The sequence below is a fragment of the Carica papaya genome, chromosome 4 (assembly GCF_054855325.1).
Source record: "Carica papaya isolate Zhongbai chromosome 4, ASM5485532v1, whole genome shotgun sequence".
Lineage (NCBI taxonomy): Eukaryota > Viridiplantae > Streptophyta > Magnoliopsida > Brassicales > Caricaceae > Carica > Carica papaya.
Genome location: NC_142312.1, coordinates 5,074,565 through 5,092,405, shown reverse-complemented (window position 1 = coordinate 5,092,405; position 17,841 = coordinate 5,074,565). Strand labels below are relative to the sequence as shown.

General features: G+C 32.4%; 2 protein-coding genes across 4 annotated transcripts; both read left to right on the top strand.

Annotated features, from left to right (window-relative positions):
• The first annotated feature begins 1,032 nt into the window (after window positions 1-1,032).
• On the top strand, window positions 1,033-2,331 carry LOC110825831 (peroxidase 65-like). The gene has a single exon (XM_022056384.2). The coding sequence runs from the start codon at window positions 1,128-1,130 to the stop codon at window positions 2,121-2,123; it is 996 nt and encodes a 331-aa protein (XP_021912076.1). The 5' UTR covers window positions 1,033-1,127; the 3' UTR covers window positions 2,124-2,331.
• A 4,530-nt stretch (window positions 2,332-6,861) lies between these two features.
• Window positions 6,862-16,628, top strand: LOC110822248 (ribose-phosphate pyrophosphokinase 1). 3 transcript variants are annotated; one of them, XM_022052307.2, is made up of 8 exons: window positions 6,862-7,179; window positions 7,737-7,868; window positions 8,475-8,723; window positions 9,063-9,206; window positions 9,288-9,455; window positions 13,138-13,207; window positions 14,508-14,589; window positions 16,240-16,628. In XM_022052307.2, exons 1-8 carry the CDS (start codon window positions 7,036-7,038, stop codon window positions 16,418-16,420), a joined length of 1,170 nt encoding a protein of 389 aa, XP_021907999.1. In that variant the 5' UTR covers window positions 6,862-7,035; the 3' UTR covers window positions 16,421-16,628. The 3 variants fall into 3 exon arrangements, with proteins under 3 accessions (XP_021907999.1, XP_021907998.1, XP_088073664.1); XM_022052306.2 differs by having other exon boundaries at window positions 6,863-7,179; window positions 7,695-7,868; XM_088217538.1 differs by lacking the exon at window positions 6,862-7,179 and having other exon boundaries at window positions 8,449-8,723.
• Window positions 16,629-17,841: the final 1,213 nt, after the last annotated feature.

The following is a 17,841-nucleotide window of genomic DNA, read 5'->3' as shown; positions in this document are numbered from 1 at the left end:
AAATAATTTGGGTGTATAGAAAAAATTTAAATTTAATTTGAATTTTAATTGACTAAAAACAAAAGTATAACATAAATATAAAATTACAATTATTCTAAAATAATTCTATATATTTCAGTTACTAGTTTTATGATTCTTTTACAAGTAAAAATAAAAAATTATTATTATGAAATAGAATATAAATAAAATTGATTGAATTATACATCATAATATATATATATATATATGTTAATTACATTATTATCCATTTTAAATAATTATTATTATTTGCTTTATATATTATTATTTCTATGCATTTTTTATCTTGCATCGAGTTGATTTTGCAGAAAAGTACATTAATGTTAAGTTACATTTAATTATTTATTTATTATTTTTTTACCTGTTAATTACTTCAATTATTTAGTTTATATTATTATTATTATTATTATTATTATTATGCATCTTTGATCTTGTATCGAGTCGATTTTGCAGAAAAGTACATTATGTTTTTTATTTAATTATATTTCGTATATATTTTTTACTTTGTGAAATGATTATGTAACAAGCTCTTATAGTTAATAAAGAGGGATGATTTTGGACGCATGATTCACATATAATGATTTTGTATCATATTCATATACATATATATATGTATATATCTACATTGAAAGATTACAAATTTATTTACCTTTTAGGCACATGTTGTAACATTTCATGGTCAACTTAGTATGAATTTTTTGATCATTTACAATGAAAAATAAATTCTAATTTTTTTAATTTTAATATGAATGATCTGTTTATAACAAAAAAGAATTAACTGAAATTTGTATGAATAAAAATTTGTTGTAATTGACCAGGTAACAAACAAAAATATTAATGTAATTATATATGATAAACCAAATAAAGCAATTGTCTTGATTATATAATATTGTTATCAAATAGAATCCTAATGTAATTTTCAAAAATAGTATACTCACAAACGATCTTTCTAGCTTTCCTATATCTTCTCCTCTCCACGAATGAGTCCTCTCTTTTCTCCGTTTCCTCATTCTTCATTTTTTCAAAGAAAATTTTTTCTCGCTTTCTTCTTCTTTGAGAAGGGAATAGCAAGAAATTTCTCTTCTTTTTTTTATTACTCTCCTTTATCCATGGCCTTTTATCTTCACTTTTTTTTTATTTTATTCACATTTATCTCTTTAGATTTTGTTATCTCAAAAACACACCTTAAAATTGATTATTACAAGAACTCATGCCCAGACTTTCAAAAAATCATCAGAGAAACTATAACATCTAAGCAAGTTCAAAGCCCCACCACCGCAGCTGGCACCCTCCGTTTATTTTTCCATGATTGCTTCGTCGAAGGTTGTGATGCCTCCGTCCTCGTCGCTACTAATCCTTTCAACCATGCTGAACGTGAAGCTGATATCAACCATTCTCTTCCAGGTGATGCTTATGACGTTATTGTTCGTGCCAAGACTGCCCTCGAGCTCTCTTGTCCAAGTGTTGTCTCGTGTTCAGACATTCTTGCACAAGCTACTCGTGATCTTATCACCATGGTGGGTGGGCCCTTTTACCATGTCCTCCTTGGTCGTAAAGATGGGTTTATCTCACATTCCACTCGCGTTGGGAATAATATACCTCATGTTAACATGACTATGGATCAATTAATCGAAGTATTTGCATCAAAGGGTTTCACGATTCAAGAAATGGTAGCATTGAGCGGTGGCCACACAATTGGCTTCTCTCACTGCAAAGAATTTACTGATAGACTATTTGCCTTTAGCAAATCTACACCGACCGATCCTGAAATCAATCCCAAATTTGCTGCAGCTTTAAAAGCTATGTGTGCCAACTATACCACCAGTCCAACCACTGCAGCTTTTAACGACGTGATAACGCCGGGCAAATTTGACAATATGTATTTTAAGAACTTGGGCAGAGGATTGGGATTATTAGCAACTGATCATATGCTCATTAAAGATATACGAACAAAATCTTTGGTGCAATTATATGCTGTCAATCAGACAATCTTCTTTAATGATTTTGCACGTGCAATGGAGAAGCTCAGTCGAGTTGGTATAAAGACTGGACGTCGAGGAGAGGTGAGACGTCGTTGTGATGCATTTAACGAAATTCAAACATAAATGTGGTTATTTGCTACAATAACTTGGATCAAGGCCATGGATATCTTTAATAATAATAATTAGATGAGATAATATTAATCTTATTTTATTATATTTTTCTTTATATTTATCAATGGTGGTAAAGTTAATCGTTTGATGACTACAACATGTATGCTTGCAATTATGATTATTGAATACATCAATTTATGATAAATATATTTAAATATTCCACCATATGTTGTTCTTTAATTATAATCAATTTTCGTGTGTTTATTTCAGTTATATATACTTTTTTAGAAAATACATATTCATATATATGAAAATAGTCACAATCCATTACATATAAATTTATGTGTAGGTTGAATTTATGATTTATCAACTTAAAATATTATTTATTTTTATTTTCTTTTAACTCTGTGATTTTGTTAATTAAATTTTTTTACAAATAATATTATTTTGTAAAATGTTTTATTCATATCTTATACATTGGACTTATCATATTTCTTATAAGCTTATCATAGAGTTTGCAAGCTCTCAAAGTTCATATAAATTCATATAAAATTTTTAAATAAACCATTAAAGTACTCATACTACAAATTTATAAATTATATTTGGTAAACATATACTTTATAAATTATATCGGTTCTATCAAGATTACAACAAAAAAAGTTATTTTTCATAAATACAATAATTAAAATTTAGATTTATGTTATTAGTTTAATTATGTATACTTTTTAGGTAAACTGATATAAGAGTAATTGAAACTTTAAGTTTTACGCTACGTTGATATTTAATCATTATATTAAAAATAAATTTTTATACAAATAATATATTATGAATTGAAGTAAAACTATAAATCTTTTTAATGAAAATAAAGACATATTTGAAGTACCAATAATTATATATATAATGTTAATATTTTTTACTACATTTTCAAACTATAATAATCTCTTTGTTATCTAAACCCATTATAACTATTAAAATTTAGCCATATAACTAAGTGTCAAAAATTGCAGTAAGATATATATATTTTTCGCATATTTTTAAGTTGATATGTTTTTTTATAAGAAAATTACTAATGTAATTTATTAAAGTGGAATCATAAAATGTATTAATTAATTTGCATATTTGGTAAAAATATAATTTATAAATTGACGAGTTTTGAAAATAATAGAAAAATTTTTATATTTTAATTGGTGCTTAATATTGCACATAATATTATATCTAATGTAACGGCCCCGGAAATTTAAATGGAATATATGTATCAAAAATCTCAAATGCGGAAGCGTAATAAAATTTTTGATTAACATCCCTTACACAATAAGCAAAACGTACTCAAAACATGAAGGAACAAATTAACTAAAAGAGATAATCGAAATAACAACTATAAATATAACTATGAAGTCTTTAGGCGTTCCCTTCGCTGTCTTCTTGCGGAACGGGCTCGGGAACTACGTCTTCCTGATCTGAAATGGTTAAATAAGGGATGAGCTACACTAGCCAAATAAAGACATCACACTATCTCACCGCCACGGGAGTAAAGGTGGGTAGAAAACAAAAACGACCAATGAAACATAATTCATAACAAATTCATTTATCAATAATAAAACTCTTTACTGTCCACTTACCTCGGTGAGATCCATGAAAACGACATATGAAAGCAATAACATTATCATCATCATGAAATCATAAAAACTATATAGCATAATACTTACCACGCATTTGCATTTCAATCATTAAACAACATATTTTCCTCATTTACCAGCCTACTAGTATTCATAGGGATCCATAGGGGTCCCGCTACCCGTGAACCCTTAATATTTATAACCTGATTCTAGGGCCGTCCCCATACCCCGTCCGGTATGGGCGCCAAAACACATAAGGTCTCCATACCCCGTCCGGTATGAGAGACCACGTTCCCGGTAGGGTTCCCTACGGACCCGGTCCGTCCACCATCTCCCAAAATATCTAGTCAGTCTGTCCACATTATCCACTCATCAATTCACATAACCTTTTTGCCTTTTTTCTTGATCTCAATCATCCAATCATACATAACATGTAAACCAGTAATTGACACTAAATAAGACAACACAGTATCGAGTTCACCATAATACAAACCATAATAAAAGAAACCATGATTCATGCATACGAGACCATAACATAATTACATCAAACATCATACTGCATTTAATACTGAAAATTAGATCAAACAACAACTGACCAACAATGTATCAGACTCGAACTCCATTGGCAACCTTAATCAACTATACATCTATAAAGTCACAAAGTACAGTTTAATTATTTATTTAGTTTTAATATCGTGATAGGAAATAGGGTGAGGGGTCCTTACCTATTTCGGGGTCTGAATTCGACTCTACAGTGCGCCTGCAGGCTGTCCCTAATTTCGCTGAATTTTTTCCAAGAAACTGAAACGTACTACCAGTACTTGCACGTGTCCCAAAAAAATCTCAAATCAGACCTAGGGCCCCTTTCGGCCAATATCGCAATTCTGGCACGGCGGCTCCGCTGAATTCGGCCACACTTGCATCGGTCTCTGCGATAAAACAACCCTAGGGCCCTCGGTGGGCTAAAAAATCACGAAAAACTGAAACTTACTGGCGGCGGTGCTCTCGGGTGCGGAGGCTCCTCCGGCGTGAGTCGCGTTTTGATGTTTGGCTCCGATCAACTTGTAGAGAAAAGAACGGTGACCACAGTGGTATAAAATTTACATCGAACGGAGGCCGGGAAGGGCCTCATCGGAGAAAAAAATCGAGGAGGGGCGCAGCGGCGCCGCTGGACTTCGGTTGGGTTTTTCGGCCGTTTGGCCAGTGGTTTGGCTCCGGTTTGGCCATAGGCGGACTCAGCATCAAAAAACGAGCAGGGAGGAGAAAATTTACCTCATCGGCAGTCAGAAACTTCTCCGGTGCGGCGGCGGGTGGCGGCGGCCGGCTCCTCCGGCTTCTTGTTCTTCTTCTCCGGCGAGGCACTGGTGGCTAGAGTTTTTTTGGTCAGGTGTGGGTGTGGTTATTTATACCCTTTGCATTTTAATCACAGCCGTTCATCAAGATTAAATCTGTACTGTTCGATCGCGATTTAATTGGGATTAAATTCGGACCGTCTATCGCGATGCAATCTAGGTCGTCCGTGCGCGCGGGAACGGATCTGGGCCGTCCAGTCGCGCGCATGCGGATCGCCCACGTGGCTCGTCCCCTGGTCAGCGTTTCCTTACCACGCGGCGCGTCCTGGTTGGCCGGGGCTGCTGACGGGGCCGCTGACGTGGCTGCTGACGTGGTGCTGACGTGACACAACTTTTTTAAATTACGTTTTGACCCCCGATTTTCGATTTTCTTTTTAAAAACACCACCAGAATCCAAATTTTCACCCATTTTTCCCAAAATCAATTTCAATTAAATTCAAATAATATTTTTACCCAATTTTATCATTATTATTATTTTTATTTTTATAAAATTAAATTAAATTAATTAAAAATAAAAAAATCAAATAATTACAAAATAAAAATAATAACATTTGGGTGTTACATCTAATTAGACCAATCATAACTTACATGACGTTTGAATGCACATAAAATTCTAAAGCATCTTAGTGTTAATCGTATTGATAAATTAATTTTCAAAATTTATGATATAAGTATGTAGATTATCTACATCATTATATAATTTCGTATGTCGATAGAGATAATATTTAATTAATATAACAGTCTAAATATTTTTTCATGTACATAATCAAAAGTCAATTAAAAATATTTTATTAAAAACTACCTAATATCCAAAAAAAAGTTATATACAAATCATGTATCCCCATCATCTTATATTTGTATAGATCTATCTCATTTATTCAATAATTAATTATAAATGAGCTATGAATTGTGAGTTTAGTGTAATTAAATTTACAAAATTTTGAATAATTTATTGATATTGAACTAGAGATAAAATTAATAATTGAATGAGACACATATATGTCATATGATATCTTATAATAACATTTTTTTAAAACCAAAAGAAATTAGAAATTAAATTTAGTAAAAAATGTTGAACTCAATGGAAGGGAAGACTTCATAAAAAAATTTTAAATACCCTAAATTAAGACATACTTATTTTTCTATATAAGATTATAGTTTTCTTAAATTATTTTTTTCCTAAAAATCTCCAAATTAATATTAGTAAATACTATTTTTGTGACTAATAATTTTGTTTAAAAATTATGTCCAAGCATGATATTCAGTGAGTAAATATTTATGTTATTTGAATATAGATTAAAATAAAATTTTAAATTGATATAATAAAAAATTTATGTAATTGATATAAATATTTTTAACTTCCGTATATTTATACTCATACATTACATTTTAATATATAAAATAAATATGATTTTTAAATTAAAAGGGCATATTAATATATATTTTATTATGTTATCAAACTTTATCATAATATTACTAATCGTGATATAATTTTTTAAAAATTTAATTAAAATTATTTTAAAAAGTATATAGTAATATATTATATTTATCATATTTGCCTGACTAAATACTTTGAAACATAGTCCTACTACTCTAAGAAAGTAGTTTATTCAAAAGAGCTCTAAAAGGAATTTGATTGTCAAGGATTTGTGGTCTAAATTCAAGGAATTTCTTTTAGGCATAAATTCGTGTAATTTATGGATGAGAAAAAAACGACGTCGTTTGTGCAATGTATGAGTTGCATTTTATTTTAGTCAAATATAAATACGAATAGTGTGGAGGAGCGTCGGAGTTACCCCTCCCTCCATTGATAAAGGGACTCTCCTTTCTCTTTCGAGACCTCGGCAGAGAGAAACAGAGCTCGACAAACGCGCTCGCTCTCGATCGGATTCAAGCTGTTTCAGGCCCTGGTCTTATTAGCTGGTATCGTGATCCTCAGTTTATTTCAAAATCATAATGGCTTCACTTACTTTGCCATCTCCTCCTTCCAGAACCTCGACTTTTTGGGGGTCTTCTTCTTCCTCTCCCTTTTCCCGCCGCCTCTCGAACGGGTTTTCTGTCTACAAGCCAACCTCTCAATTCTCCGCTCCTTTTAGTCTCGTAAGCGATAACACTCACAAACACGCGTATATCAGTTTGCAAGTACAGGGATATATATCTATCTCCATATTCATGCATGTCTTTCTTTTTTTTTTTTCGCTCTATTTAATTTTCAATTATTTGACCGGGGACATACAATTGTGTAGTTTGCGGTTAGAACCGATATATATATGTGTGTGTGTTTACGTATTGTCGGGTTTCTTCTTGCTATTCAGTAACAATTCACAAATTAATTTGGGAAAGGGCGATTTCTGCTTTTTTTTTTTTTGTTATCTAAAGCCGGAGTGTCCCTCCCCGGCCACCGCAATTTTTTTTTCGCTTTCTGGAGGCTTTTTCTGCAGTTGAAGTCTGTGTAGAGTTACTTGATGGCATTAACGAATAATTGTGGCATTATTAAGAGAAAGAGATTTCAAAAAGAATTTTACTGTCGCTGCAGGGGAAGTTTATGTTTCGGGGTTTATGATTTATGATAAATTATGAACTTATAACAATATGTATGCTCATTGATCTGGTAGAAATGTGATCTGCCTGAACCATTTAATTTTGGAAATGGGAAGCAAAGCATTCAAATCCTCAATGAAAGGACACTGCCCAAATTTTTGGAATCGGCGCGAATGGAAAAGACAGTAAATAGAACTAGTACCAGGCTGAAGTTGTTTTCAGGCACAGCAAATCCGGCACTTTCTCAGGTAACTAAAGTGATGTATAACCTATATAATTTTTCTGTCTAATAATTAATAATCCTTGTTTAGATGTTAAAATGAAAATCTGAACTTTTTCAAAATGATTATGATTATGCTATAAAGAGAACAAATTATTCTGGGATAGATTAGTTATGGTTATAAAGAGGAATAAATTATTCTGGGATAAAACGTGTCAAACATCGGTCATGTTACATTCCTAAACCTTAGTGAATTACAAGTTTCATAGCTCTTATGTCGAGTTTGCTTTAAATTACAGTTTTATGGTATAGGAATAGTAGTACAATATAAATTGCATAGAAATTTGAATGCAATAATACTATAATTCCAAGTTAGTTGTATGTCTAAAGTTACATGTTTTTATAGTTTTTCCTTCCGTATATTGGGATACAAATTTATCATTGTACAATATAAGTAATTAAGATATAGAAATGGAATGAGAGTAGAATAATTTTGAACCAAATCCAACGTTAATATCAACATCTTTCTATGATATATTGATATCTTATCAAATTGTCTAGTAACTTTCAGGATATAGTTATTCCATGTATTATCTTTGGAATTTTAGGTTTGCTGATTCTTGCTTATCTGAAGGAAATTGCTTGGTACATGGGCCTAGAGCTGGGAAAGATTAATATAAAGCGATTTGCCGATGGCGAGATTTATGTTCAGCTGCAAGAGAGTGTTAGAGGATGTGATGTGTATTTAGTGCAGCCTACCTGTCCTCCAGCAAACGAGAATCTCATGGAGCTCTTAATTATGATAGATGCTTGCCGTAGGGCCTCGGCCAAGAATATCACAGCAGTGATTCCATATTTTGGATATGCCCGGGCTGACAGGAAGGTAAATTTTACACTCTGGGCCTCTGGGACAGACTCATCTGGGATATATGTCTTTGCATTACCTTCGGGGCTTAAAGAATGGAGATTATATGATGAGAGATATGGAAAATTTTTGGTAGTGAATATTTTGGAAAATGGAACCATAATAACAATAATGATGTATCCAAACTCACTTTATGGTTCTTACTGTAGCATATTACGATTCAGCTATGATTCTAGATGATATAACAAACCACTGATGTCGTTAGTTCTTTTAATTTATGTTTCAACTGGTGTAACAATCTTCTGAAGTATCTGTAGGATACTGATGTTATACATCAATAACTTTTTTCTTTTTCAGACTCAAGGGCGTGAATCTATTGCAGCCAAACTTGTTGCAAACCTTATAACTGAGGCTGGTGCACATCGTGTTCTTGCTTGTGATCTTCATTCTGGGCAGTCTGTTGGTTACTTCGATATTCCGGTGGACCATGTGTACTGTCAGGTAGGTACTCCAAAGCTTTAATTGCCATGCCTTTTTGATCTCTTGTTGCCTGATTATTCTTAATTATTCTGTTCATTTCAGCCTGTGATTCTTGATTACCTTGCTAGCAAGACAATTTCTTCTAGTGATTTGGTAGTGGTTTCACCTGATGTTGGTGGGGTTGCAAGAGCACGTGCTTTTGCAAAAAAATTATCTGATGCGCCTTTAGCCATTGTGGATAAAAGGCGACACGGTCACAATGTTGCTGAGGTAATTTGAACAGTGCAGCAATTTATATATTAAATTATTATGTATATATTTATTAAGTTAGAATTATTTTTATCTTCTTGGTCTTAGGATGTCTTCAAGGGCTATGTGGACTTGATCCTCTGTATCCTTTCCTTAAAAGAAAAAGAGAAAATGATAACGTACACTTTTCAGCAATAAGGATGGTCCCAATGAAAATAAATGTTAAGGTTAGAAAAAAGAATAATCAAAGTATTTCCTCAAAGTCTCCTTGAATGTAAATTTTTTAAGTGTCAAAAGCCCTAGTGGGTATGGGATTAGCAGAATCCTACAGATATCTATATCTTATCTCTAGGTTGGTTCTTTTTAGTAGTTTTCAGATCTATTAAATATTTTATGGCGTGGTATTTCTCTCTAATTTCCTTGTTGACATACCGGGAGAATAAAGAATTATTTAGTTATTTTCAAGCTGCCCTCTGTCTGTTATCTCTTTTGATATTACAAGTTAGTACCAGGGCAAAAGTCATACCAGAATTAGTTATAGCAGCAATACAAGCAAGAGTGCATGGGCTGCCTCAAGCCCAATCTTGTTATTTGGAGATCCAAAGGACAGTAGACTGCTTATGCAGGAAGTATATGAACTGTGTTAGGATGTGTAGGAGTGTGGAAAGGAGGTATTGGAAGGTAATTGTGACTGCATAAACCTAGCGAAAGAAGTTATTGTTATAGATGCATTTGTAGGCCGTAAATATGAAAGGTAAGACAGTGGCTAAATAAGAGGTTGAAATTCAATTAAATATGGAAACTTATTTTTTAAAAAATAAATATAGAATCCTAATTAGTATTAGATTTCTAAATAATAAGAGGTTGATGCTCAATTAAATATGGAATTCTAGTTAGTATTGAATTCGTAAATAATATATGATTTCTCATTAATATTACATTCCTAAATAATATAGATTTTGAATATTTTAATAGAGTATTCCTAATTAAACTCAGATTCCTAATACTTGTAACCTCTATTTAAAGAGGTATTCTTGCTATTAATAAAATAAGTTAGAATTTATCTTAAACTACGAGATTAGAATTTTCTCTAACAAGATCTAAGGTAGCAGTTTTCTTTTAATGAGCTGTAATCTATTTCTACAAAATAGGTTACTCTCATAATAAAACAAGAGTATTAACTCTTTGCTTGAAGACGACTTTGTTGTCAACCGTCCAGTAACTCGATCTTTAACCAGGGAACGTAATAGTTATAGAGGGTGAAGAAGTTCACTTGAAATATCAATTACTTGCTCTGTGATCTTGTGGATTAGGATCGATCCAGACATGACATAATTAAAGGAACTATTATAAGTGTTAGACAACTTAAATTTCTTAAAGTAGAAACATTGGAGAGGTTCATGTAAAGTAGATTGCAACACTTAAAAATTTCAAGTCCATGACTATTTTCAGGTATGCTTGAATGCTCAAGGTTTAGATTCTGTAACATACTTTGACATGGATCCTTTCGCTTTGTGAATTATGGGATTTAAGTTGTTTTCTACAAAAAGAAAAGAGATTAAGAGAGTACAAGATTGGAGGAAAAGCTAGACAAAAAGAGGACAAAATACAGAACAAAGAAAAAAGTTCTGGGGACCTCAGCATAGAAGATTCTCCCAATTCCTTTACAAACTAGATAATGTTATATCCCTAAGAACAATGTGCTTTAGCCTGCAGAAAGACCAAAAACATCCCTCCTGGATAAGATTAGAATGCTGAATATGCCTCTTCAAGATTTTATGTTGCATCCGATCCTGGAGCCCAATACCCAACGAAGAGTGTGATGCTATAAAATCTTGAGCTCCTTCCTCCTCCTCTAATCCCTAAAATAGGTGGATATGGAGATTGCAAAGGTAGAAGCAAACCCATGACTCAAGAACTGCAAAAGCTTACACTATAAATTGACATGGCATTCCATAGTATAGCAACAAATGATTGTTTGTCTGTGGACTTTGTCAATTCAACACGCAAGTATCTTGGAGAAAGCTCTATTTGTTTTTCTGTTTGGAATCTAACTTGTGCTTACTAATTGCTCCTTTGATTTACTTGGTTAGATATCGTGTTAATCTAATCTTCAAAAAATAAACTTCGTCATCCTCAATCCCTCCTTCCAATTGAGTTCATGAGTTGTAGTTGTGTTCTGATATCTCCATTTGAGCTTCCGCCAATTTTCTACATAGGTACTCTATGCTGTTTCATTTGAGTCTCCAAAATTTACTGGATTGACTCCAAGGAATTCTCATTTCCTTGCTGCCATGGTAATTTGAATATGTGTTTTGACTGGTAACAGTTAGATACAAAAAAATGGATTTGGAGTAAACTTTTCCTTTAAAAGTAGAGACCTTTGGAGACAAAGGGAAGACTCATGATCCTTAGAGAAGGCTTAAATCTGGTTAACTGAATCATGGTTCCATTATCCTACTTTTCTTGAAAGGAGACTGTGCTAAGTAATTGCAATAGTAGAAGATAAATATTGGCCTTATAAAAAATTTAAAATTTTTGCACTTATAAAAAAACATTAGCATGTAAAGACATATGGAGATTGCACGTGTTTGCACCTAACACCCGCACGCTCATAGAAAATACCATGTATATGTGCACAGGTAGATATATGCATAAGTAGATGGATACATTCATATTTAAGGTATGATTATATAAAAATACTACCATGATGAGAATATGCGATGACCATTGTTAATTTAGCTACTATCAAGTTCAACATGTACTTGTTGTCCAGGAAGTTCAACATGTATTCCTTCCATGGAATGAACATGGTACATGCAATTCAGGAAGTGAAAGTTAGGACTCAACTTTTTTCATGAAAATGGCTGACCTGATTAGTATATGATGTGAGTTGAGAGGAGAATGTTTAGTCATGTTGATGGCAAAAATTTTACAAATTCTGGGTGCAATGAAATAGGTTATAGATATCATGGGCAACAAAAAGAGCTATAGGATTTTAAAAAATCTGAACTGATGGTTTGATTCCTTCCATAGGAAGTAATTATGGGGAAGTTATCTGTTGTAATAAACTTTTAATATCTCTGAAAGTTGACATATATTTAGTCCATATGCTTATGTGCGCTAAATAAATCAGAAATGGAGAACTTAATTAGCCACTTTAGCAAGTTCTAGTCAAAACCCTAGAGAAGTTTTTTTTTTTTTAAACATAAGGTGTGAATTGTATTGATATAGGCACCAAAGGGATGCCACCTATGTACAAAATTTACAAATCAATCAATGTGTCAACAAATTTGACTAAATCTTCCATAAATCAGAAAGGATAATAACTAGAAATGAAGGGTCTCGAACCATCTATTTTTTAGGATATCAAAACCATTTACATCCTCAACCGCATCAAAAGCCCTCCTATTCCTCTCCAAGTCAAAACTTAGAGAACTTAACTAATAATTACTGAAATTGGAGAAAAAGTATCTCCTGCAAATCTTACGCTTTGCTGGAAAACATTTATGTGAGAAAATTATAATTCTTTTAGGTGTTCTACTTTGCTCCTGTCCTGCATATTATTACAGGCAAATAAATCTTTGAATCAAGAACGAAGTGTTGGGAGAGAAAGAAATTACATTGTTTTTTTTTTGTTTAATTTAATTTAGTAGGTTACTATTTGCTGTGTCCTGAAATATATGCCTAAATTATGTTGCAGGTAATGAACCTTATCGGTGATGTAAAAGGAAAGGTTGCAGTTATGGTGGATGACATGATTGATACTGCTGGTAAGTGAAACTCTCTTGGGTTAGAATTCCCAGAAGAAACCTGTTCCTCTAGTTGAAATGAAAGTTCATCAACCTGTTTCCCCCAATGAAAGTTAAAGTTAATATTATCATTTGCATATAGCATGTTAGTTTCTTTGTCTGTCTGTTAACTGATGTCTAGGAAATCTTTAATTTCTATTTTCTTAAGAAGAAAAAGTGTAAGATGTGGAAAATGTTTACTGAAGAAGACATACTACAGAACAATTAACAATGCCTTTTGGTACTTAGAAGGAACTTCAAGTACTCCGAACTAATTACTTGTTTGGTGCTTAAAATAACTTTCAAGTAAGAAAAAGTGCCTTTTTACTAAACTTTTGGTAGGTTCCTTTTCTTTTTAATTTTTTTTTTACAATCAATTTACTTATCCCCCTTCCTGCAATCCTTTTTGTTGCGTGCACTCTTAACTAATTACTTCATTTTCATTTCGCAAAATATGTCTTATCTTATTATTTTATTAGCAATGACTAGTGATGCATGTAGGTACATTAATATGGACAAGTTGATTTAAATTGAAAGTGTTAGTAAAAGTTAACATATTTATTAAAATAAAGGACATATATGTTTTAATATAGGTCATACAATAATTTGTAATAGATATTACCGATTGTTTAGGTATAAGAAGAGTGTGTGATGTCCTTTTTGGTAATTGATGTGACAGAGTGCGGATAAGCAGTCTTTTTTATAAAAAAATTTTAACTGCATATATTATTTATTTTTTTCCTCAAAAGAAGAATTATTTTTTTACAATCAGCAATTTATCCAAACATGTAACTATTCATTTTTTTATAAGCTCTTGGTTGCATGAAGTAACTTAAAAACACCTAGTGCTTTTACATATACTTCTTTTGGCAATTTCAAACATCCTCTAACTAGGATATGACAACTAATAGGAATCCTAACTAAGATGTAATGATCTATATTAGTAAAAATTTCATAAATAAACCTGATATTCCTAATAGTTTACAAAACCGTTTTAGATATATAAATATTCCTTGACATTATAGCCTTCCATTTTAGCATGCTCTCTGCATCACCTGACAAGATCAAACTCATGATCGATTTCAATTAGCTTCCCCTTTTGGGCCAGTGCAAAAACCTTTGGCATAGTTTACCTAGTGGTCATATTGCTTGTGACTGCAAAAGAATTTCCCTTAGGGAAAGAAGCATCAGAATGACTTGTGCTGGCTCGAGTAGTTTTCTTTGGTGATATTTGCTTCCTCAAAAAATTCATTAAGATTAGTTAAATTATTTATGGGTTCAGGTACTATTGCAAAAGGAGCAGCTCTTTTACACCAAGAGGGGGCCAGGGAAGTCTATGCATGCTGTACCCACCCTGTATTTAGGTATGAACTGTCTATTTTTTGCTCTTTTTTCTCTAGATTCATGGCCTGCACATCTTTTGATAAAGAATTTGTATCGTTATCAGTAATGGAAATTTGGTTCTGCTGTCATTGAGAGCCTGTCTTGAAGATCTTTTTTCTCCAGAAAATTGAATAACTTGCTGGCCATTTTTCAATGTGGTGTGAAATGTTATTCACCGTCTTCCTATTTTATAGTGATGGAAATCTCAATGAGTTTTGCAGCAGAAAGATTAGGTTGTCTTGTCCAAAAAAAAGGAAAAAAGAAAACTGGGTATAATGATTAAAATAGGTAGCTGACCATGTTGGTGGGATGGATAAGATAAGATCTGGGTCAATGAAAAAAAGAAGATACTTGATCTTGACATTTTATAAATATTAATTTTTGATAAAATAGTGAATGATATGAAGGAACAACAGCTTAGTGAATATATGTAGATTTTCATGGTTAAAAGTTAGAAATTTGAACATATTTTAAGTAATTAGATTGAGCATTGGCTCTCTTGCCTTTGCACTTACCAGTTACAAGCTCACAAGGTTAGGAAATTCATTTCAGGTTCAAACTTTTTGTGTTTGTATATGTATTTAATAAAAGGAGAAATAGTAGTAGAAAGAGATAAGGAACATCACCCAATGATAATAAGAGTCTAAGCGATCCTCCAAAAAAGAAGAAAAAAAGAAACAAAAATCAATGCAGGAAAGCAGCCCAAACCCTTTGCAAAAATAGTTAAAGAGACATCCATACAAGTATTGAGCCTTGATCTAAAGATATCCATGAAAGCATCCTATCTTAAAGCAATGGAGCAGGTTGGAGAGGTTTTTAAAACGTCTAGCATTTCTTTCCAACAACAACATCCAGGATCCAGTAAAAGATAAGAATCTTGCCAAACCTTTCTATAGTCTCCTTGTTCTTACCAAGAACACTGAAGGAGGATAAAATAAAATAATAAGTGGATTCTTTTAAGAAAGCTTTGGACTCTTATTCCTTTATAATTCTTTGGGTTGTTCAGAAAGATAGGAAAAGAAGAGCTAGTACTCTTATTTGTGTAAAATCCGGGAAAAAGCTTATACTCTTTGGCTCTTCGTGGGGTTATCTGAAAGGTAGAGAGAAAAGAGTCTTTGAGGGAATTAGTTCTTCTGTTAGAATTAGAGATGCCTGGTTCTGTTCTCTAAGTATATTTTTCTTTTGAACTGGGAATCCAATCCTTTATGATGAGGACTTGAGCAACTTGATTGACTTTTTGACATATGACTTTTTGCAAGTGATATTCCCTCCGGGTGCTTCTCAGTGATATTCTCTTTTATCCTGTCAGAAAAAAAGTAATGGAATGTGGGGGTGTGGGTGAGATCTATGTCATGTTAGAAGTCTAAAAGAGCCTAAATGCTTCAAGTTGCATCACAATTGAGAAATAGTTGAGTATAGGATTCAGACTTAAGAAGACATATAACAACATTGCAGATAGACTTGACTTAGTCTGCATGCCTGAAGCAGATCATTAGTGGTTAGATAGTTAAGAAAAGCTAGTTTAGGCCAGTCTTCTCTGTATATCTTCTGTCAAGTAGGAATAAAATGTTTGCATCATAAAGTATTTGCAACTCATTTGAAGACTTTTACTAATTTATTTTTCATTACAGCCCTCCAGCAATTGAGAGGTTATCAAGTGGTCTTTTTCAAGAGGTAATCATTACAAACACACTCCCAGTGGCAGAGAAGAACTACTTTCCCCAGTTGACTGTTCTTTCTGTGGCAAACTTGTTGGGTGAAACTATATGGCGTGTCCATGATGATTGTTCCGTGAGTAGTATCTTTCAGTGAAGTCAAGGACGAAATTTCAACAGAGTTCCTCCTTTAATCTGCAACACAGGTTCCTTTTGGTAGGGGTTAGATGCAAGATTCTATAGAATTTATGTTTCAGTAGCGTAGGGTATAGAGGATTGTTCTCTCTTTTTCTTTTTCTCTTAACATGGTCATTTTGTTATTACATTAGTTCTTTTTAATTAATAAATTCCTCATCATTTTTATATCTTCTTTTCCCGTATTTTTTTCTGCTACTAATCGTTAGTGAGTTTTTCAGGCTGAATATTTACTGTTGTATAATATAGCTTAGAGAGTTTATTTCTGTTGTTTGCTGTTGCCATGTGGTGGCACTTTTCCTTCAAAATACTGAACTCTGAGTAGTGTGTTCAAGGTCCTGTTTCCAAGCAGTAATATTTAGTTTTTTGCACTCATATGCCTTATCTTCTGGTTAAGACAGAGTACTTCTGCTAATGACCAGAAGCAATATAGCCATGTCGGGAACTTTAAACCCCTTATATGATGGCTGTTAGAGCAAAATAGTATTGTCACTAACTTTAATCCTCTTGTATGAATGGCTGCCTCGGCTGTTGGTTAATGGCATTTGAAAATGGTTTGGAATTCATCAATGCACTTTGAATGATATTGAAATGGAGATAAAATTACTTTTAGTCATGGCAACCCCCTGGGTGTCGCAACATGTTTCGACTGAAGGTTTCTGTAAAATTATGCGACAATCATGTTGTGTTCTCTTCCATTCATCCGATCCATTTCTTTCATGGATGATGCAAATCATGCAAAATTTGGTGGTTGTAAACACCCATTATGAGTTATGAACTTACATGATTTCCCAGTTTTAATATGTACTTTTTGCTGCACATGTATATTTCCCTGCTGAATCTTCACTTGGTATAAATGTACCACAAATTTTAGCAATGTGGCTTGTTTTGGTCAAATAAGTCTATGAATTAGTTTTATTGGCGAATAAGTCATAAGGAATTATATATATATATATATGTTTAGCTTATACAAAACAAAAAAATAATTTTATAAATAATATTCATCTTATATGTAAAATTTTATAAATAATATTGTTAAAACTAAAATGAACCTCATTTTATGAAATAAATATAAATTATAAATACATAATTGACAGTTAGATATCCAGAAAAATATGTTAGACAACGATTATATCATTTTTTTTTCCATTTCAATAAAAAAACTATACATTCCCTTTGATTTAACTCTATGAATTAATTAATAAATTTTATAATTTTAATTTAATTTTTATTAAAAATTTAGTAATAATAATAATTATTAAATTTTATTAAAAAATTAATTTTAGGTGTTTTATTTCAATTTTTTAACATAATGCGCCTTACCTATTCCCACTCTCCAACCGAGGCGGGCTTGGCCTTGTTCAAATTACTGTATAAGTTGAG